Genomic DNA, 22844 nt, shown 5'->3' with positions numbered 1-22844 from the left:
TTCATTGATTTAAAAATAATTCATTTCAATTTACAGATACTGAAGTTTGCTCTTTGATGTGCAGGTCTGAATTTTAAAACAGATTATGTAATCAAAATGGAGAACAATTCTAACATCACCCCCCCCCCCGCCCCCACAAAATTTGCTACTCCCCTTTTCTTTCTTTTTTTTTAACAATTGATAATCAATTTATTAAAACAGTTGACTTAGGCATCTGCAATGGTGATTTCGACCTTCACTCCTGGCTCAATACTGATGAAAGTAATCTGCTTAACAATCTCAGAAGGACTGTGCAAAGTCAATGAGTCCTTGTGGATTCTCATCTGAAAAGGATCCCAGGTCTTGGAACCTTCACCACAAGATGTTTTTCTTTTAGTGATTCTCAAAGTCTTAGTAGGCATGCAAACAGGTCCTTTCACTTTGAGATTCTTTTCCTTTATGCCTCTGATCAAGTCAGCATACACTTTGTCAAGTGATTTCACATTGCGGCTGGTAAGGATAATTCTAATATAATGAATCACTATCTGTTCCACGGATGCCTTTCTGGTGTCTTTAAATGCCATGACTGTGGTGCAGCTTCCTGACCTACTTGTTACTCAGCGAGAGAGAACAGCGGTGAGTCAGGAGCAGAAGCTGGCAGCATGGTGCTCTGCTGCACTCAAAACCGCATTGCTTTCAAAAAGGCTACCCCCTTTTTAAGCCTTTTCCCTGAGTTTCCTTGGCAATTTCTGATCTTATTTCTTCCAAAATAATGTGGCTTTCTGAATTTTTTTTTTTAATTTAACCGTGAGATTCATCCAAAGTGTTGTATATATCAAGAGTGGTTCATGTTTATTTCTGAATCATATTGAATTGTACAGATGAATCACAATTTATTCTTCTGTTGAGGCATATTTGAATTGTTTCTAGTTTTTGATTATTAGTAGTAATTGCTAAGAACATTTCTATACAGATTTTTTTTGGGGGTGGTACCAGGATTGAACTAAGAGGCAGTTGGCCACTGAGTCACATCATATCCCTACTTTTTGTATTTTATCTAGAGATGGTCTCACTGAGTTAGTTGCTTAGTGCCTCGATTTTGCTGAGGCTGGCTTAGAACTTGCGATCCTCCTCCTGTCTCAACCTCCCGAGCTGCTGGGATTACACATGTTTGCCATCACACTCAGCTAGGAATGTGATTGTTGTATTTTATAGTAAGAATGTTTTAAAAGGTATGTTTATAGTAAGTATATAAATATGTTTATAGTAAGTACAGTAAGTATGTTTTTAAAAGTCAGCCCGTTTTCCAAAGTGTATTGTGTCATTATGCTTTCCCACCAGCAATGTATGAGAACTTTGGTGACTACATTCTCACCAGCGCTTTGTATTGTCAAGTTGTTTTTTTTTTTTTTTTTTTTTTAAAGACTGACTTAACAGGTATCTTTTTGTGATTTTAATATGCATTTTCCTAATGACCAATAATACTGGGTATCTTTTTATATACTTTTTTTGTTACCTGTATATTTTTGGTAAAATGGCTGTTCAAATCTTTTGTCTATTTTAAAAAATTGGTTTGTGTCTTAGTTTGAGCTACTATAATTACCTTGGGCTGGGTGGTTTAAACAACAGAAACTTAACTTTTCACAGCTTTAGAGGCTAGAAAGTCCAAGATGAGGGTATCAGCATAGTCAGGTTCTGGGTGAGGCCTCTTCCTTCTGGGTTTTCATATGGCAGAGAACCAAATGCACTAATTCCTTCATGAGACTCTACCCTTTTGCTTTAAAACCTCCCAAATGGTTGCTTACTACCACTTTAGCATTAAGGTTTCAAATATGAATTTGGTAGGAACATAACAGTTCATAGCAGGTTTTTATTTTCTTGTGATGTTTATTTATTCATTTATTTGGTGCTGGGATTTGAACCCAGGAGCAGTCTTTATTTTGAGACAAGAGCCTTGCCAAATTGTCCAGGCTGGCTTTGAACTTGAATTCCTCCTGCTTCAACTTCCTGAATAGCTAGGATTTTAGGAGTGCACCATTGCACCCAGACATGACTTGTTTTTTTATTCTTAAATTCACATCCCAGAATTTACCAGTGAATAAGTACCCCTTCAAACTAGGTCTTGTGTCTTTTGGAAAGGTGCTTCAAAGTATTTCATCTTGTTCATGGATGCTGATACAAGGTAACTCTTCTGGTAGGTTTTGTATTTCTCTACTCAGGCCCTACCTGCAATCAGCTTGGCTTATTTTGCTTCATAAGGACCAATGTACTTTAGAAATAGGGCTGCCTCAGTTCAGTCATATGTGCTTTAGAAATTCTGAAATGGTTCATGAAAAGCAACAGGTGTAAAAGCTATTAATTCTCAGCTTATTCATTCTGTCGCATGTTGAAGTAACTTGACCAGTGGGGTGGTGAACTGTGATGAGGGCAAGAAATCAGTCTAGATCCCTTTTTTAAAGTAGTGTGATGAGAATATTCAATTTAGTTCTTAACTTCATATATGTTGAAAGAATTACCTTATTGCCTAAGGGAAAGATGATTCCAGATATCTTTGGACAAGACAAGATCTGTAGTTATTAGAAGTGTTTGAGCAGTCACTATGTTTCTTGTATAGCTTTCAGTGCTGCTTGTATTGTTTCATCTGATGGAAGTTTTTTGTTGTTGTATTTGTTTTTTTCTCTAAGTTAACAGTATAGTGGTGCATGTCACGCATTGTCTTCCTGACAGTTTCCATAAATACAGGTCTTTTAACCTATACTGACAATATTGTGAAGTACTTTTTTAAATTTTTTTTTATTAGCTATTCATGATATTACAATGATCTTGGCAATTCATACATTTGAATCATTGGAGTATAATTTCTCATTTTTCTAATTGTACAGATTACAGAATCACACTGGTCATAGAGTCACCTATAAACATACAGCAATCACAATGTCTATTCTATTCTGCTGCCCTTCCTATCCCCCCTACTCCTCCCCTCCTCTCCCATCATTTCTCTCTATCCAATCTAATGTGACACACTTTTTTTTTCTTTTTCTCATCACAACATCATAAATGTATTCTGTATAATGATGAGGTTCTCCTTCCTTCCATCTTCCGTGCAACTCCCCTTCTCCCTCTTTTTCCCTCCCACTCTCTTCCCTATTTAGTGGTAGTCTTCTTCTCATGCTCTTCCTCCCTATCCCATTTTGAGTCACCCCCCTTATATCAGAAAAGACATTCGGCATTTGTTTTTTTTAGGGATTGGCTAACTTCACTTAGCATAATCTGCTCTAATGCCATCCATTTCCCTGCAAATGCCCTGATCTTGTTATTTTTTAGTTCTGAGTAATATTCCATTGTGTATAAATGCCACATTTTTTTAATCCATTCATCTATTGAAGGTCATCTAGGTTGGTTCCACATTCTAGCTATTGTGAACATTGGTGTGGCTGTATCCCTGTAGTATGCTCTTTTTAGGTCTTTTGGGTATAGTCTGAGAAGGGGAATAGCTGGGTCAAATGGTGGTTCCATTCCCAGCTTTCCAAGGAATCTCCATACTGCTTTCCAAATTGGCTGCACCAATTTGCAGTCCCACCAGCAATGTATGAGTGTACCTTTTTCCTCCTGAATCCTCACCAGCACTTATTGTTGTTTGACTTCATAATGGCTGCCATTCTTATTGGAGTGAGATTGTATCTGAGAGTAGTTTTAATTTGCATTTCTCTGATTGCTAGAGATGGTGAGCATTTTTTCATGTATTTGTTGATTGATTGTATATTCTCTTCTGAGAAGTTTCTGTTCAAGTCCTTGGCCCATTTGTTGATTGGGTTATTTGTTTTTTTGTTGTTTAACTTTTTGAGTTCTTTGTATACTCTAGAGATTAGAGCTCTATTGTGAAGTACTTTAAAATGATATATGTATTAATAATTTTATGAAGTGCTAAACAAGTAATTCTGTATGATAAGGACATAAAAATATGTTTTGGAGTCTTGTTACCTGCCACTTACTAACCATGTAACTTAAAGAACACTTGTTTCCTCAATACTATCCCCTGTCCCCCCAGGGTTAGGCAGACATTTATTTGTCAGGCTGACAGAAAACAGTTTACCTGTAGACTAAAAGCAAATATGGCTTGGGATAAAATAATTGCAGGTAATGCATGCTTCCATCACAATCCTTGCTGTTAAAGATTAAGATTGAAGTGGGAATTTCAGTTTTCAGAGAGGATATTTTCAGATATCCCTTCCTTGCCACTGGTTACATTGGGCCCATCTCAGAAAAAGCAAGTGGTGTATATTACAAGTTAACAAACAAATACTTCATTTTAAAAAAGGATAGTGTTCACTACACAGTATTGCTAAAAATTTTAGCATAGTCAGTATGTGATCAAATATAATTATTCAACAAATAGTATCATCTTTTGAAGTTTATTATGATAGCTGTAGTAATAGATTGAGAAGAAAATCTTATGTTCTAGAAAATGTATGTGGTACAAGGACTACAAAGACAAAAATTATCCATAATGCCACCACAGGAGATAATCACTGTTTAACACTTTGACATATTTCTTTTTCAATAGACCTTATTTTTTAACAGTTTTAGGTTTATAGGAAAATCAAGACGGTGTAAGTGTTCCCATATGCTTTATTCAGTTTCCCCTATTAACATCAGTATAATACTTTTGTTGTAATTTATCAGCCAATATTGATAAGTTATTATTAACTGAAGTCCATAATTTAATTAGAGTTCTATTGTTCTCACTTTAATGGTTAGAACTTTTTTTCTTTTCCAGAGTCTTATCCAGAGTACTATATTGAATTCTACTGTCATATTTTCTTATGTTTCTCTTGATGATGGCAGTTTTTCCTTGTGATAACCTAGTGATTTTGAGGAGTACTGGTCAGATATTTTATTCCCCACTGTTGGAATATGAATTTCTCATGATAACACTGGGATTACATGTTATTAGGAAGAAGCCTAAGGCAGAGTGTCATTTTCATGGTGTAATCAAGGGAACATATATAATCAAGATTTTTCATAGTTGATGTTGACCTTGATCAGTTGACTGAGGTAGCATTTGTCAGGCTTCTCCATTGAAGAGTTGCTCTTGTTTCCCACTTTCTTTACTGTACACTTTGAAAGGAAGTCACTGTGTGTAGCCCATATACCTAAGAGGTAGTGAGTTATGTTAATCCCACCTTAACAGTAGGAAATCTTCATAAACTTTATTTGGAATTCTTCTTGGAAGATTAACTTATTCAATCATTTATAGCAGTATGGACTCATGGATACTTACTTTGTATTTTGAGTTATAATCTGATACTATTTGAATCATTCTAGTTTTGGCCATTGTGAACTCTTTATAAGTTCTATTCTGTGCTCTTATGACATTCTCCAACTGGAGAATGTTGTTAATGTATGTGTGTACATATGTGTGTATGTGTGTGTGTGTGTGTGTGTGTGTGAGCTGAACATTTCCTTACATTCTGTTGCTACAAATTGCTGCAGACTCATCTTGTATATTTATTTTCCTAGTATCATCCATTTTTCCAAGGTCTGGTTTCACTTACTGGAGAATGGTTTTAGAGACCATTATCTAGGTACTAGGTATGCTTGCTGCTACTGAGTATCATTTATTTCCTCTCAACTGACAGAGCAAAATGATGCCTTTTCACTAACCTGTGTATTTAAGTATATTTATAAATGCATCTATATGTAACCATTAGTATCTACATGAAAAATCTGAGTCCATACTGATGTCTCCAAGTCAAAGTAATTTACAGATGGGTCAGTCTAGCTTTCTCCCTGTGTTTATCTGTAAAATCCCACTTCAATAGTAAAAAAACCTGGTTCCTGTCTGTCATCCTTTTACTTACTTGTTCAATTTCACAGTACAAGTATAATAGTATCAGAATTGTTAACATATATCCTGTGGAAAAAAACTTTATTAAGTAAAGTTTATGTGCTGGTTCTTTTTGCCTTTAGCCTCAGAGACTGTATGCATTTCCAGAGTTTTTTAGGTCATCATCTTTCTCCGTCCCCTTCAGCAAGGTTGTTTGATACATTTATAATACAATTAGTCATGCCATTTTGAATTCTTTCCTGGATTCACCTGATGTTTTTATTTTATTCTGATACAAGGTCTGATGCATTCAGTATGATCTCACCTCTGTGTGTTATGTGTAAGTAAATTGCAAATATATTGCATATATTGCAAATAAGTATATGAAAAAGATGCTCATGGTTTGTCATAAGAGAACTGCAAATTAAAACAACATCAGATTCAACCACATACCTTTCAGATTCATTAAAATAAAAAACCTGACAAAACCAAATGCTGATAAGAATACAGCAACAGGAACTGTTGCAATGGAAATTCATAGTGGCATTAGCCACTTGGAAGACAGTTTGGCAATCTCTTCCAAAGTTAGACATAGTTTTACCATAAGACCCAGAAATCATGTTTTAGATATTTACCCAACTGATTTAAAAACTTATGTTCACAAAATAACTTACCCATGAATGTTTATACCAACTTTATTCATAATCACCCAAAGCTGGAAGTAACCAAATGTTTTTGGTTGAATGGATAAACATAAATGGATAAACCATGGGATTTATTTAGAAGAATTCCATAAAAGGATGCATTTAAAAAGTTGTTATTGTTAATGATAGCAAAAGGGAAGAGGAGGATATTAAGTATGGGAAAAGAGAGTCCTTATCTTCCATGAGGCTATGAGATGGCAGCAAAGGACTAGCATTTTTCAGTTTTGGTAATCTAGGGGACTTTGGTGTTGGAAAATAAAAAGTTTTTTTTTTTTTAAATTTTTTTTATTAGGAGTGTTCAGAGCTGTGAATATTCACAATAACATTCTTTGTCACTATATATTTGGGAATAAGTTGAAACTCATAATATGAGTTAAGTGCAGACTTAGCAGTTTGAGGAATAAAGCCATCCAATAGCCTCTAATTTTCGACTCTAATCACCAATGGCCTATACTTTTCCCCATGGTTCTATGATTTGAGAATTTCCAGTTTAAGCAAGAATAAGAGAAATGTTTTTTTTATATATATTTTTAAAGAAATTTTAAGTAGGTGATATGGCTTATCTTATTAGTTCTTTTAGTATTTCAAAGTGCTTTATGATGAGAGACTGTCAAACATGGACAATAGGTCAGGTAATATCTTCACCTGACTTGGCATTCCCCTCTAATTAAACCATGAAAGTTTAGCAGCACATCTGTAGTGGAACATAGGACAACTTATTTAATTTTATCCTGAGTAAATGAATGAATTTGTCAAGAAAGAAAGGAGACTGGTCATGTTACTTGATTTTATAACAATTTTTCACATTTTTCTTTTCCTAAGAAATGAAGATATAAATAAACAAATTTTCTTAAAAAGCGAAAGCCCAAGCCAGGTGTAGTGGTGCTTGTGTGTAATCCCAGTGGCTCAGGTGGCTGAAGCTGAGGCAGGAGGATCTCGAGTTCAAAGCCAGCCTTAGCAACTTAGCAAGGTCCTAAGTAACTCAGTGAGAGTTTGTCTCTAAATAAAATATGAAAAAGGAGCTGGGGATGTGGCTTAATGTTTAAGTGCCCCAGGGTTCAATCCTCAGTACCAATAAATAAATAAATTAAATAAACAAACAAATAAATAAAAGCAAAAGCCTACAAACATTTAGCTGTCTTTCCCATATTGTAACATTTCTTCAACATGGCACAATGTAGAAGAATAATTTTACTCACATATGTGTGAAAGGAAGTTTAAAATACTGCTAAGTACATAGACTCAGGAACCAGAAGTCTTGGGTTCAAATCCTAATTCCTACTTGATAGCTGTTTCCCTTTGGAAAGTGTTTCCTTTCTATGTGACTGAATCACATTTGCAAAGTAGAAATTCCATTGTTTAAAATTGTGAAGTCCAATTATTGTGAAATTAATAACACAGCTTTATTTTTCAGATGGTCTGACAAAAAGGGGCCAGAAATACAAAAAGGAAGATCAGAAGGACTGGAGCAATTATAAAATAAGATGTAGCAGTGTTACTCAGATATCAGAAGCTGCATATCCCTTGAATCAATTTACTACTGTGATATCAACAGCACTGTTAGAATCGGGCCTGGACTTGCTGAGGGGGTGTCATTTAGTCAACTAGTGCTGCCTCTGTCCCAGCTCCTCCATTCCCATATCAATTCATACATTGGGAGTTAGGAACCTTTCTCTTTTAGCCTTCTCAATCCCTTCAGTACCTAATAGAAGCTACTTGTCAAAAGACCCTGAAAATGTAGTTTGATGTCTTCCAGCTCCAGATGTTCAGAAGAGTATATAGCAGGGTAGGTAGGCTGAAAAGCCACAGATAAATAACCTGTGCAAAGACTTCGTACATATGCACAGAATCTGTATTTTTTTGTAATCTGCAGCTATCTCTAGGAAGAAGAATTTGGGCTGGTGTACAGCAGTGGGGGGATATATTTTTTATTCTTTGCCATTTGGGGTTTGTTTTTAAGGTATTTAGATCACAGAATTGTACTCATTTCACAGCACACATTTTGGCTCATGCAAATTATGCCCCTTTCTTTCTTCCATCGTTACCCATGCCATGGGTGTCTTGCTCCCATATTTTATCTGCATTGAAATTCTTAAAAGATATATAATAAGTTATATTTAATGCTGTTATACTAAAACTTTTTTTTTCACTTAACATTAGTGTTTGAGATGGATCAATAATACTGTTTATAAATTTGGGTCAGTGTATTTTGCTGCCTGGTATTCTGCCATATGCATATAACTACATTTTCTCTATTTTCCTATTGTTGGTATCTAAGTTGCGTGTACCTGTCTTGCATGTAAGCTGCAACAAACAATCTAATCCCTGTTTTCTTGTGGATCTGTCCAGAGTCTTCGGAATGTATATACCCACTATGGTAGACAGCCTCTGAAACAGCTCTCAGGGCTCCCATTTCCTAATATTCATGCTCTTGTTTAATTTTTCTTTTATTTTAGGCTAGATCTAGTGATTCTTCTCTAACAAATTGAATGTGGCAAACGTGGTGATATGTTACTTACAAAATTAGTTTACAGGAACATTATGACTTCTGTCTTGCTTTCTATTTCTCATTCTCTTTTTTGAGAGCCCTTACTCTAGAGGAAACAAGCTGCCCTGTTGTGAACTGCCCTATGAAGGGATCCATGTGGCAAGTAACTGATATCTGTAGCTGATATTCAGCAAGGCCCTAAGACTTGCCAGCAGCCAAGTAAGCAAGCTTGGAAATGGATCTTCTGAGGACTTTGAAAAGGTTCACTGACCCTTGAGATGACTACAGCCCCAGCTGACCCTCGATTGCAGTTTTCTGATGCACAGATAGTAACATAAGTCACATCTGGATGACTGACCCACAGAAACTTTGCAAAAATTAACATTTGTTGTTTTTACACACTAAATTTTAGGGTACTCTGTTACATAGAAATAGATAATTAGTATACTGATGAATGTGATTGCTATTTGTAAGATATGTGTATATTGAACCAAGAACTACCAGATACCTTTCCTACCATCAGTTCATGAGGATTTCTATTTTCTTACTCTTTTCATTAATGCCAAAACTCCCCCGCCCCTCATTTTTGCCAACTTGGTATGTGTAAAGCAATATATAAAGCATACTTTGTTTATTTGGTTACATGCTGAGTATCCTTTCATATCACTTGCTAGTTATTTGGGATTTTCTTTCTGATACATATTTATTATTTAATCTTTCTTGAATTTTCCTGTCTTTCTTGTTAATTTGAAGAAATTTCTTATATAAATAGTCCTTATTGAATTAAGACATTGAAAATATCCCATCTAATAAATCTGCATATAATAGCTTCTGTTAAACAGAAATATTTCATTGTGATGGTTTTAACCATAAATTCTTTTTCCTAAGGTTTGTGCTTCTCTAAGCCTTGTTAGGCAGAACCACCAAATTTTTCAAATAAAGTTCTTGGCATTAAAAACTGTTGAATGAATTGAGATGTATTTTAAAAAATATAGATAAACTGATTATCTGCTATTGCCCATATCACTTGAATTTTCTTTGCAATACCAATGTCAATTATTATTATTTTTTATTGCAAATAATCTGGTAACTGTTAACACATTCATAAATCCAGATAAAAGGTGTGGAATCAGAAGAACCTAATAAGGGTGAATTGATGCTTCAGTCTCAAAATTCCAGAAATGGTAATAATAACAAAGCATGTTGCAAAATAATTTTTTAAAAATGTGGTTTTCTACTTTCCCCAGGGTGAAGAGGAAAAGCCCCAAATCCTTTTAATAATTTTAATTAAAATGGCCACCAGATGGCACCAATGCCTGGTAAGTACTTATAAAAATCAGAAGCATTGTTCTCACATTTATCTTAAAATCTGTTAAAGTATAAATGTATTGACAATGTAATTAAGGAGATAATACTTGCCCCTCCATGGTAAATTAGCCTTGAAGAAATCCCCTATGAGGCTTTAGGTTGGGTGAAATGTATATCTTTTGTGGTTCTGTAGTGAATACTACTTACTGATTCCTCTGTAATTATTACTTGTGATTATTTTTTTCATCTGAGGTAGAGATCAGGACATTTTCACTTGTACTAAACTCTGAATAGTGTGGCTTTTATGTATTTTTCTAGTGATCTCTGGGTTATGACTTAAAGTCAGGTTGGGGAGAAATAAAATCTAAAATGTAGACTTGCCAATTTAAACAGGCCTTTCAATGTTTATAACAACTATAGATTTGGGGAAATAATGGAAATGAACATTTTAGTGCTTTAATTTCATGTATTGAATTGATAATCAAAAAAATAGCCAATAATGTCTATTTCATTTACTGGACTGAACTACAAAACCCATTTCTTTTTGGAAAGGGCCACAGAGACACTTAGGATTCTTAAAAGGTACATTTATTTATGAATTAATATGTCCAAGGACCATAAAACTGAATTCAAAGCAACCACCTGAACTCCAAATATGAGGTTTTTAAAAAACCATGTATCCTGAATGGCACTAATGAGGCTCAGGCTCTGACTGTGATATTTGATTATCCTCCAAAGGTTTCTATTGGCTCTCTTTCTCTCATCTTCTTAGAAGTGGCATCTTCCCTGTGTTACTGGAGCAATGAGAGGCACAGCCCAGTATTAGGCTTTCCCTCCTTGGAAAACATATGTCTAGAACCTGCTGTTCACTTGCAGCTGAAACTGGTAAGATTTTACTATTGAATGTATATATATCTCCTCACCCCCAGTACTGAGGTTTGAACCCAGGGTCCTCTACTACTAAGCTACATTCCCAGCCCTTTTTAAAATTTTTTATTATTTTTTAAAAAGTATTTATTTATTTAGTACTGGGAATTAAACCCAGGGACACTTAACCACTGAACCACACCTGTAGCCCTTTTTATATTTTATTTAGAGACAGGGTCTTCCTAACTTGCTCAAGGCCTTGCTAAATTGCTGAGGCTGGCTTTGAACTCACAATCCTCCTGCCTCAGCCTCCCTAAATCTCTGGGATTACAGGCTTGTGCCACCAAGCCTGGCCCCCTTTTATTTATTTATATTTTTTATTTTGAGACTGGGTCTCACTAAATTGCTCAGGCCCCAGGCTGGCCTCAAACTGGGAGCTTCCTGTCTCTGCCTTTCAAGATGCTATGAAGGCAGGCATGTACCACCACACTTGGTTTATTAAATACGCTTTTAAAAATAATCAATACCCACATTTCCTTGAATGTGATTAGTGAAGCCATAGCCCTTCAAGAAAGTACTTGGAGAAAAAAAGTGTTCTGTCCTTGTTTTTAATTCCCAGCTTACTTTATCATATTAAAGACTCTCTTGAAGCCCTGCAGTAGTGGTTTCCAATGAATGGTACTACTCCCGGGGGATGGTTTGTAAATTGGTAGTAGTGTTTTTGTTATCTCGTTGATTGGCCCTGGAACTGTGGGTGGACACTACAGTCCCATGAAATTAAGAGTTATCCTTCACCCTCTGGGACTTTTGTTTGTCCTGATAGTCTTATGGCTGTATATAATTAAGATTATTACTTAACTTTGTTTACATATAAACACAGAGTAGTTGAGATTTTATAACAGACACTGAATGTTTATGAATGTAATGATTATATAAACCAAGAGAAGACTGTATTTTGTTTTGCTTTGAACTTTACCAAGAATTATTCACTATTTTCAAAGGGTATAGCACCAGCAATTTCACCAGTTGTACTTGAGTTGCTGACAGAGCATAACCAGGTAGCCTGTGTTTGTAGATGTCAAGTTGGAGATGATTCTTCTTTTTTAAATTTTTATTTCTTATATACATGACAATAGTGGAATGCATTACAATCATAATTACCCATTCACAGCACAATTTTTCATAACTCTGTATATAAAGTATGTTCATGCCAAATTATGCCATTATACATGAGCTCTCTTAATTTTTTTTGCATTACAATTCTTAATACACCTTTATACCACAATGTATCATATTTCTGTTTGTACATACGGTATGTTGACACCAAATTCACACCTTCATACTTGTATTTTGTATAATGATGATGGTCTCCTTCCACCATCCATGCTATTCCCCTTCTCCCTCCTTTTCCCTCCCACCCCTATTTCCATTACCACCTGGAGATGATCCTTCATATAGAAAGAAACACCTGACCACTTTTCTATTTTGGTTTAGTTATACTCACGCATCTACATATTGTTGTGGGATTTTTGGAGATTATGTTTATGAAGGACATTCTTATGAATTTTGTTTCAGGATGATAAAGGAGGTGTTAGAAAGATACATGTTTACTGAAAGGATACTTTGGGTCTGTTAGGTCCGTGAACTACTATCCTAAGTAAAGAAATCTGGAAGAATTTTCTTATTCCAGCTAAATTTATTTGATAATAGAACATTTTTGTTTGATGCCTCTTGCCAAGCTTCCTTAAGTGATTTGCTGAGGTTTTCATTTGTCCTTCTAATTTGAGTGTACATTTATAACATCCATCATGTGTATTTTCAAGCTTGTATTAGTTAACAGAGATCAGAGCTGGAACTCAGACAAGACAAAACTACAAGAGGAGCCCAGAGTGGGGAAAGGTGACCCATATCTTATCTGAAGGCAGTGGTGAGCATGTGGGGGAACAGAAGTGAGGTGCAGTGAGACCAGCCTGTAAATGGAGATAAGATCCTACCAGAGGTGGCATTGTGTTCTCATATTTTGTGTGCTTGCAAGAGAGGATTTCAAGCAAGACTGGAGACTTAGCAAAAGTATAACAATGTTTATTAGAAGGAGAAGAAGGGGGAAAAGATACTGTCAAAATAGGGAGAGACAACTCACTTTTTTGTGAGCTCATTTTTATTGGGGTAGGAGGGAACTTTTAACAATAGGATTACATAAGATTTCAGTCATTTTGGTTTGTGTAAAGGTCACAAAGGCCCTCTTTCATCTGGGTCCTGCCTAGATCAGGGTAACCTGTGTTTTTTTTGTTTGTATTTTTTAATCAGAGAAGGAGTTTTTGGACATGTATTCCTCAACTTTGAGGGGGAAGAATAACGTTGGAAATAGTAAGGATTCTAACACATTATTATCTTTTTAGACCAAAACTGGGTTAGAATGGCCTTTTGTGAGCTGCTTCAAAGAAAGACATGCTGAAGGTTAACAGGTGGGTTCAGTCTGTAGAATTAAGCCTTAAACTCCATGTTCCCACCACTTATGACTCCCTGCATGCAAGCATAGGAAGGTCTGCTTGCTCAAGGTTGAGCCCTATGTACTCTCCATACAAACAGATTAAGGACTTCACTTACATGTTTCTTGATGCTTTAAAGGAATATCTGGATTTTTTTTTAAAAAAAGTTTCTGTTGTGATGAATTATTCCTCAGTTGTGATGAATTATTCCTGTGGTCATCCATATTGTGATTTTAGACACTTAGAAGCCTGATATAAAGATAGTTTACTTTATATTCCTCTTACCACATGCCAAAGATAAATGCATCATAAAGAAAAAAGAAAGATAGGATGATTTGTTTTGAACATTCCACCAAACATTTTCATAAAGGATATAGTAGGTATTAAAAGGTTAGATGTTTTGAGGCTTAAACAGTCCACTACAGGAATTTGTCACCCAAGAAACTCAGAGAGAAGCACTTGACAAATTATATGTGGAGATGGCTAAACAAAATCAGTGTATTATAAAACTTTTCCTGTTGGCAACACTTGACCAAGATTAGGAAATCACAATGTTGGGAATCAGCCTTCTTATGTTCCTGCTTTGCTGTGAAACCTGGGAATGTAGTTAACCTCTGTTGATGTCTTACGTACCTCATCAGATTTAATAAACATCGTGACAAATGGGGGTGGGTATCTTAAAGATGGAAATTTATTCATCATCTATGTCACAGTCCTCTCCCATGCTTGAAACCATGGGTAAGTCTGTGCTCAGGCCACAATTGAATAAAAGTAACAGGTCTATAGAATACCAAGAGGAACTAAAATTCAGCCTTCTGAATGACTACTTTAAAAATCCTTGGACTGGGGTGTAGCTCAGTGGTAGACCACTTGCCTAGCATGTATGAGGCCTGGGTTTTATCCCTGGTATTGAGGGAAAGCACTCACTTATCATGGTAATATTCCTGTTTCTCATATTTGAACATGGGAAAGCCCCAAACTCCTCAAACCCTATTGTTTGGCAAAGAAGTAGTATACAGAAACAGCTGTTGTAGACACAAGGAAGGCATTTCATCACATCTGTAATGATGCAGGCAGATTGGCCGTGAGACTGGGTGAGTTTCCCAGCTCCACCTGGGGCTTGACTCACCCAGTCTGCCTGTGACAACCTGTCTGTGGCATGTTTTCTGTTTTGCTAGATTGCCTCTCACTGGTTGAAAAGATGACTTCTCACTACTGAGACCTGTGTAGGCCTGCATATTGGCTTACTAAATGGAAGCTTTGCCTATTCTGGGGTCTTTCCTCACAATATGCATATTCTGAGTTAAATGCATTTCATACTGATGCTTGTGTTAGGAAGCATGAAGTAAGTCAATAACTGGCTTTCTTGTCTTTGTTTTGCTACAGGAGAGAGCTGTTTTATTTGGACTGTATTAAAAATTGACAGTACCTCATTAATATGCATAATTGTTATGTTTTTACCTATCTGTTTAAATTTTTTTAAAAAAGAGGTAATAGTAATGATTGATTCCAGAAATGCTTTATGCTGCATTTTGGCTATTCCTTCTAGCTGTGCCCCTGCAGTAGTGACTATTAATCACTAATTCTAAACTCACATGAAGAGTATCAAACAATACCTATCACCAGAAATCTCAATGGAATTACCTTTGTCACCACTTCAGACTTTCTGCTTTTCTGAATTGTTACCATAGGGTTGAAGTGTCTAGAAAACTTCCTGGTTCACCTTTTGAGTGATTGACATACCTTTACAGGTATTTTAAGGACACCTTGTAGATAGCTGTAAAGTGGTAAGTTTGTTGACTGGATTCATTCATTCATTCAACACGTTTATTAGGTATCTACTTTATCATGCTCTGTTTTAGCTATTGGAGATAGAGCAGTGAATAAAATAGAAGTTTTCTCTAATTTAACTGAAGAAAATAGTCAAAAACAAAGGAAATGGAGCAATTGGTTATTTGAGCATAAGAAATACATGGAAAAAATTAAGTCAAGGCAGAGGATGTTGGCTGCTACTTTGGGAAAGCAAGTAGGAAAACATCTCAATTACACATATTGTTGTATGGGAAGGCCATACTGAGTGAGAGGAAAGGCTTGATGAAAGGGAAGGAGTGAGCTTGTGTATGTATCATGGAGAAAGATGTGAATCAGAGGGAGCAGTAGATACAGAGGCCCTGAGGGAGGAGGTGCTTAGTGTGTTGAAAACATGTAGTGCATACTTTCTACATTCCAAGCACTGCCATAAAAACTTTACCTCCATTAGCTCATTTAATCCTCCATGCATTCTTCATTACCCATTCACAGATGAAGAAATCGAGGCTGAGACAGGTTGCATAACTTGTAGAACCCAAGCAGCCTGACTCAAGTCTGCTTAACCTCTCTACTCAGCTGCCTATGTCTAATCCCTTGGAGATGTGGAAGGCATTACTCATTTTATTGCACTGTGACACTTTGCTTTCAGGAGAAAATATTTTTCTGATTTTCACATTGACATGAGTTGTGCTTGTCTTGAGTAGCTGGTTCACTTTCAAACTTATAAACACTGTGATCTGTGACAATGATTACTGATCATGTTTTTTTGTTAGCCATTAAATATTTAAAGGCTCAATCATTTTGTTTTCTTTCGTACTTCCTGTTTTTGTATTTTACATACTGTTATAATTACCTTAGATAATTTTGGAAATAAAAGAAAGTACTAAATACTTAGTTTAGGGTTGGGAAGCAAGCTGCTCTGGCTCTAGGAAAATCCACCTTCCAGCTGGCCTGGCAGGACAAGGATTCTCATTTTCTCCATTTCCTCAGCCACAGCTCTTCTCCCTTGCTCATATGTTTCCTTCTGGAGCTGGGGAGAGAAGAGAGAAGTAGGCTTTCTCTTGAAACCCCAGCCCTGGTAACTGTAAGTCCACATGACCATGTAGCACAGTGTTAAGAACATGGATTGAGACCCAACAAACTGTTCATGCCCTGAACACCATTTCCTAGCTGGGGTCCAAGTCCTCAGCTGCTTCTTGTGTTAAATGAAGATCAAAAATAATACGTACCTCTTGGAGTCATGAAGATTAAGTAGGACAATATTCATATGTAAAGTGAAGCACATAGCTGATGCACATAAACACTTACAGAAATCTTAATTATTGTTACTATTTACCATTCTTAAAAACAAACAAACAAACAAGCAAACAAACAAACACTGGGCTTGGCTGAGATTTGGCCATTAAAATGCCTGTGGGGTCTCTCTGTGGTACTGACCCCTCACACTTTGGCTCCCTATGTGGGTATGGCCTATTGGGAATAATGTTAATAGTAAATAAAGCCAACAGCCAAGGACAGGCTCCAAATTTCTAAAAGATTCTGTATGATCAGTGATGAGGCTTCACAGAGACATCCTGGAAGAGAACAGGGAGGAGGGAGCTGCTTCAGGCTCTACTTAGGCTTTATCAGCTGATCCCCTTCCCACAATGCTTTGCTTTTCAGTTGCTTGGGAATAGTCAGCTTCTCAGGAGATTTCTCAACTCCTCAACTTCTCAGCATTTCTTTTTTCCTTTCTTTTAGGATTGCTTCAAGTTCTGCAAGAAAAAATGATCCAGCTAAGCTTTTTAAGGTAGCATACAAGTTAGATAACTTTTTTTTTTTCACTCTATTAACATGGTAAGTCACTGACCTTCATGGAGAGAGGTGGTGCTGGGAAGCATGTGGGTCCCTGGTTAGCAGCTGGATGGTTCCAGGCTGATGGAACCTTGTTCAAGGCCAGAACTCCTCATCTGCCAAAAGGGGCTAATACCTCCTCACAGGGAGGATTGAGGAGCATGATGTGTGGGAAGGCTCCTAGCTTTCAGTGATGTTAATCTGATTCTTGGAAGCCTTTTTTTCAGTTATTTTACTTTCTGCCACATCATTAGGATTGCTGAATTATTCAGGATTTTTATAACTAGTTTGTAGATTAGCAAAGCCCTCTGCTAATGGCTTTCTCTCCTGCTGACTTTTTAAAAATTGCAATAAAACTGCCTATCAGCCTGTCAGTTATGAGAAATAGCAGATGATCCAACATCAATATTGCTGAATGCCTTCATAAAATGGTTTTATAAAAATGACTTTGAAACTACATTTGAAACTTTACTTTTTAAGATGTTTATCTATGGGTGGATTATATCAACTGATAGTTTTATCATTTTTAAGGTTGATTTTTGGTGATCGTGAGATTATCACAAAAATGTGAAGACCAGAATAAAATCATTCATAATCCTACTAACCAGAAATAATCAATAGTAACTTTTAAGTTATTCCCTCTTGATATGTATAGTTCTTTATGGCTTTTTCTATCTAAAAGTATATTATAAGCATTTACTTATATTACATTGAAATTCTTTTCATAATGGATGTACTGGAATCTACATAATCATTTTCCTAATTTATTTATTTATTTTTTTCACAATTACTATGATTAGATTTTATTTACTACAATGATAATTCTGAACTTCTCCATCATATGGTTTTGTAAATTTTAGAAAACATTTGGTTGTAAATCTGCACAATAGAAATTAAAGGGTTGGGGATATAGTCTTCCCTCAGTATCCTTGGAGGAGGGGCTCTAGGAACCTTTCAGATACTAAATTCTATGGACCCTGAAGTTTCTTAAATAGAATGGAATAGCATTTTCATAGAACCTTCATGTACCTTCTCAAATACTTCAAATAAACTCTATTTGAGAGGGTACATGTAGGTTCTATGAAAATGCTATAATGTCAATATGATATAAATAATTTTTGTGCTGTATTGTTTAGAAAACAATGATGAGAAAGAGTCTGTGCATGTTCACTATAGATACACAATTGTTTTTCTTTATTTTTTACATGAGCTTTATTATTATTATTATTATTTTTATTATTGCCTTACAATTCTTAATACACCTTTATACCACAATTTATCATATCTCTGTTTTTCAAATTTTTTTATCTGTAGTTGGTTACATCTGCACATGTTCAACCTATAGTACAGAGGATGTCAGTAAATTTAAGAGGAAATCCTTTGGACCTTGGATCCTTCACTTTCATTTTTAAAGGCCTTTTATATTCATTATATCTGAAAATTCTAAAGCAGGTTGGATTTTAATCTGGTGATATACACACACCAGTCTTTAGACCCGTGCTGAGCTGCCTATGAATTTATAGCTCGCTTCCATATTTTCAGGGAAGGAAAACACTCCTTTGGATTTTGTCTTTGAATGCAATTTTGGTATCCTGCTTCTGGGTTTTCTGACTGAGCAAATTTATGAGTGAGGCCCTGGAATTATTAAAGAAGCTTCCCAGGTGATTTTGTGATCCAACCATTTGTGGAAAACGCTGATGTCAGTCCAACCTCTCACTTTCCAGATGTGGAATCTGAGGCCTGTTTGTACCAACTAGGCAGACAAGGGAGGGGAATCCAGCTCTCTTTTATGCTTCTTAACAGGGATGGCTGTTCATCTAATCTTTTCTTTTTCTAGCCTTCCTGAATTCAGAGCAACAGAAAACACTTCTAGGTCCACAACAACTTCATCACTCAGGGATCACAGGCTCTCTGGGGGACCTAGGGTATCTCCTTCCTGGTCAAAGTATAACACCGAGAGAAAAAAATTTAACTGAGAATATATAAGTGAAATCCTGTCTGCAGAGAGGGAATGGGCACTGGCTAATTTCCTATCTCTTGTAGCTCTAATTCTCTAAAGTTCCTGTAATTTAGTAGTCAAGGGAACACATTTGTGTTGTCTCTCACTTTCTTTTGTTAAGATGGTTTCCTCAGAACCTTCCACGTTGGGAAGAGGCTGACTTTCCTCCTTGCTCCTTCTACTTAGCTTTTCTTATCTGGAAGTTTGACTCACTGTAAACACTTAAATATGCAACAATGATCCCTCCTTGCCTTTGGCACATATTTAACACTTTCAGATCTAACGTCCAGATAGCCTAAGTGGCCATGCTGGGTTAGTTTACCATAAATACAACAGCACCACCTTGTGTTGTGTTTCTGGGAGAATTTACCTCTTTGATAGGACAAAAGATTGACAAGGAAGAGTGACTGAGGGGGGAACAAGTAGGCCTCTATTTTTACAACTGAAAACAAATATAGTCAGTATGGTCAGTATCTTCAAGGGATTGGTTTCAGGGTAGACACCCAAATCCTTGTAGACACCCAAATCCTTGCGTGCTCAAGGTTCTTACATGAAATTGTGTAGTATTTGTACATAACCTCTACATATTCCATCTTCCTTTATACTTTAAATCATCTCTAGATGATTTAAAACACGGAATACAAAATCTATGTTGTATAAACATCATTTTCCTAATTTAGACATTAAGATTCTTCTAATCTCCACAGGAAATATTTTTTTGTAAGCCTTTGTCTGCATTTCTGATCAGTGCTTAAGGATAAATTCCTAAAAGTTAAATTATTGGATCAATCTCATGCATTCATTGCTGTGTAACAAACCACTTTAAAACTTACTGACACTTATTAATATTAAATATTGGCATTTTTAAAACCCTCTACTTATTTACTGGTAGGTAAAATATGAGATCTCATTGTCTTACTTTGAATTTGCTTATTAGTGAACTTGCCTATGCTTCATAGAGTTCATATTTCTATGTGAATTGTCTATTCATTTGGGGGACTAATTTGTTCATGCTAAACGACCTTATAGAATTACATGAGTTATTTATGAATTACTTTAAGAGAATGTGCCATATTTGTTATATACATTCCCTTTAATTTTTGTCTCCTTTTCTCTCATTCATTTTGTGTGTGTTTGCATATTGGGAATTTAAACTCAGAGCCTTGAGCATGCTAAACTTGTTTTTTTTTTTTTTTTCATTTTTCTTGGTTAAAAATAGAAAACTTTCCTCCTGAGAAAAAAATTGACCCAACTATTTCCTTTTAAATTCACATGATTTTCATAAGAGTTGACTGCCATACATTGGCTCAAAATAATAATATATATTATATATTGTAATAAACATTCAAGTCAATTTTTTAGTTTCACTCATCTAACACATCAACAGAAATCCAGAAAATAGTATGCTTTATTAATTACCTTCATTTTGCAGAGACTGAACACGAAAGAGTTTATCAGAACAGAGTATAGAAACAAAACTGTCATCATCTTCCATTTTCTTTTTGTACATTAGCTATCTGTTGGGCAAGTCTCAACTTTTCTGAGGCTCAGACTTCTTAACTGTAAAATGAAGCAAACCAGAGACTCAGGAGACTAAGTCAGGAGGATCACAAGTTCAAAGCCAGCCTCAGCAACTTAGTGAGACCCTGTCTTTACATAAAAGGGATGGGGGATGTGGTTCAGTGTTTAAGCACCTCTAGGTCAATACCTGGTACCAAAAATAAAATGAAGGAAAAGCAGGGATGCCGTGGGGTTTCGAGAAGATATTTGTAAGGGGCCCAGCATGTATTGGTATGAAGTAGGCAACTAAGTTCTTCTAGTGAATCTAGAAAGGGCTTATTTCCAGACTATGAGAGTATGTTGTGGAATGGCCTTCCAGGAAGAGCTTTGGGTAATGCGAGTGCTGTCATCCAGCTCATCTCAGAGTGTCCCTTGTGCACAGGTAGTTATTTCCACAAAATGTATTGCATAATGAAGCAAATTGGGTGCTGTTGTTCCAGGGGCACATTGCTCTGGAACAGTAAGGTCAATGTTAGAGCAAACATTTGTGGGGCTACACTCCTTGAGAATCACCCCCAGGGAGCTTCTCAGAGCAATCTGGTGTCCAATCTTAACATTCTGAGAGTTTCCTGCCATTATTTTGCCTAATATGGCAGTGGATAGTTTTCACAGGACTTTCATGTATTTTATCTCCTCCTATCTTCACAGCCACCCTAGGAGACCAGCAGTTTTGATACTATTTTGTTTTTCTGCATGAAAAAAGTCAAGGCTTGAATGGTTATGAATTGCCTAAAGTTTCCAAACAATTTAGTGCTGCCACCACCACTGGCTCCTACAGTCTGTCCAGATTTTTTCTATAGGATTGTATGTTTCCTAAATTTCTATGAAGGATGTTTCCACAGATGGCCCTAAGAAAAGGAAGACATGCAAGATCATTTGTTTTGCTTCCTGTCTTGCATTAAAAAGGGGTAGCAGAACTTAGTCGGCACTATGGACTCTGGAGTCATCTGGAAGGATTGTCTACATTAGGATCCTGCCTCCATCACTGGTGAGTAGTATGCCCTGAAGTGAGTTCTTTATCCCCTCTGCCTCAGTTTATCATCTATACAATAAGATAATACTAGTAGCTAACTCTTAGAAATGGTGGGGAATTAAATGAGATCATCTATGTAAAGCACTAGCACAAGGCCTGGTACCCAAACACTACCTGTTTAGCCTGTGTCCTTACTTGGTGTGTATTGAGAAACTGAAAAGCTTACCCACCTGCCTTCAAAATGTTCACACTCATGGCCTTTCCCTGGGTGGTACTTCAGACACTGGTTTCAGAAGGGCTTTGTCATTAGAGAATGTACTTCCATGGGAGAGGACGTCCTTCTTAGGAGCACCTACCACCATATCCCAGTTTATCAGATTAGACAGAACATAAGGCAAGTATTGATAGCTTTGAGATTAAAAAAAAATCACACACTAACATTTTGGTGTACTCCCTGCCTATCTTATATAATCTTTAGAAATTGGAATCATATTGTATAAAGGCTTTTTGTAATTTGCTTTCTTTTCTTGACATTTGCATTGTCTTTGCATCTTTTTAGTAGTTCTAAAGCACCTGCTTTCATGGTTGCATTAGATTCCATAGGAACTGTCATTTATTACAAATTTGGTATGTGGGATAGTTTTATTTTCCTGTTATAAATAGCACCACAGTAAACGTGCTGTCATACAAACCTTTGAGATATTCTCTGATTATAGCCTTTAGAATGGATTCCTAGAGGTGGAATTACCAAATCAAGAGGGAATATTTGAAAAATATTGCTGAACTGCCTCCTAGAATTTTTTAACAATTTATTACTCCCTCCAACAGTACATCAGTGATTAAATCATTCACAGCCTTCCGCATTTTCTCTAATCAAAAATTTCCTTCTACTTTTCACTCTAAATATGGTTCTGAATAGAACTTTTGCTTTAGATCTGCCCTACTCAGTTCCAACCATATATTTTATTGTTTTCTAAATGTCCTCCATGGATACTATCTCTAAGACTT

At 36.1% G+C, this 22844-nt stretch overlaps 1 protein-coding gene across 1 annotated transcript; it reads right to left on the bottom strand.

Annotated features, from left to right (window-relative positions):
- Positions 1-206: 206 nt before the first annotated feature.
- Positions 207-563, bottom strand: LOC139706790 (small ribosomal subunit protein uS10-like). Its single transcript, XM_071615841.1, has one exon. It carries the CDS (start codon positions 561-563, stop codon positions 207-209), a length of 357 nt encoding a protein of 118 aa, XP_071471942.1.
- Positions 564-22844: the final 22281 nt, after the last annotated feature.

Source organism: Marmota flaviventris, chromosome 8 (genome assembly GCF_047511675.1).
Source record: "Marmota flaviventris isolate mMarFla1 chromosome 8, mMarFla1.hap1, whole genome shotgun sequence".
In the NCBI taxonomy this organism is placed as follows: Eukaryota; Metazoa; Chordata; class Mammalia; order Rodentia; family Sciuridae; genus Marmota; species Marmota flaviventris.
The sequence above is the reverse complement of the archived record's forward strand: the minus strand, read 5'-3'. Positions and strand labels throughout refer to the sequence as shown.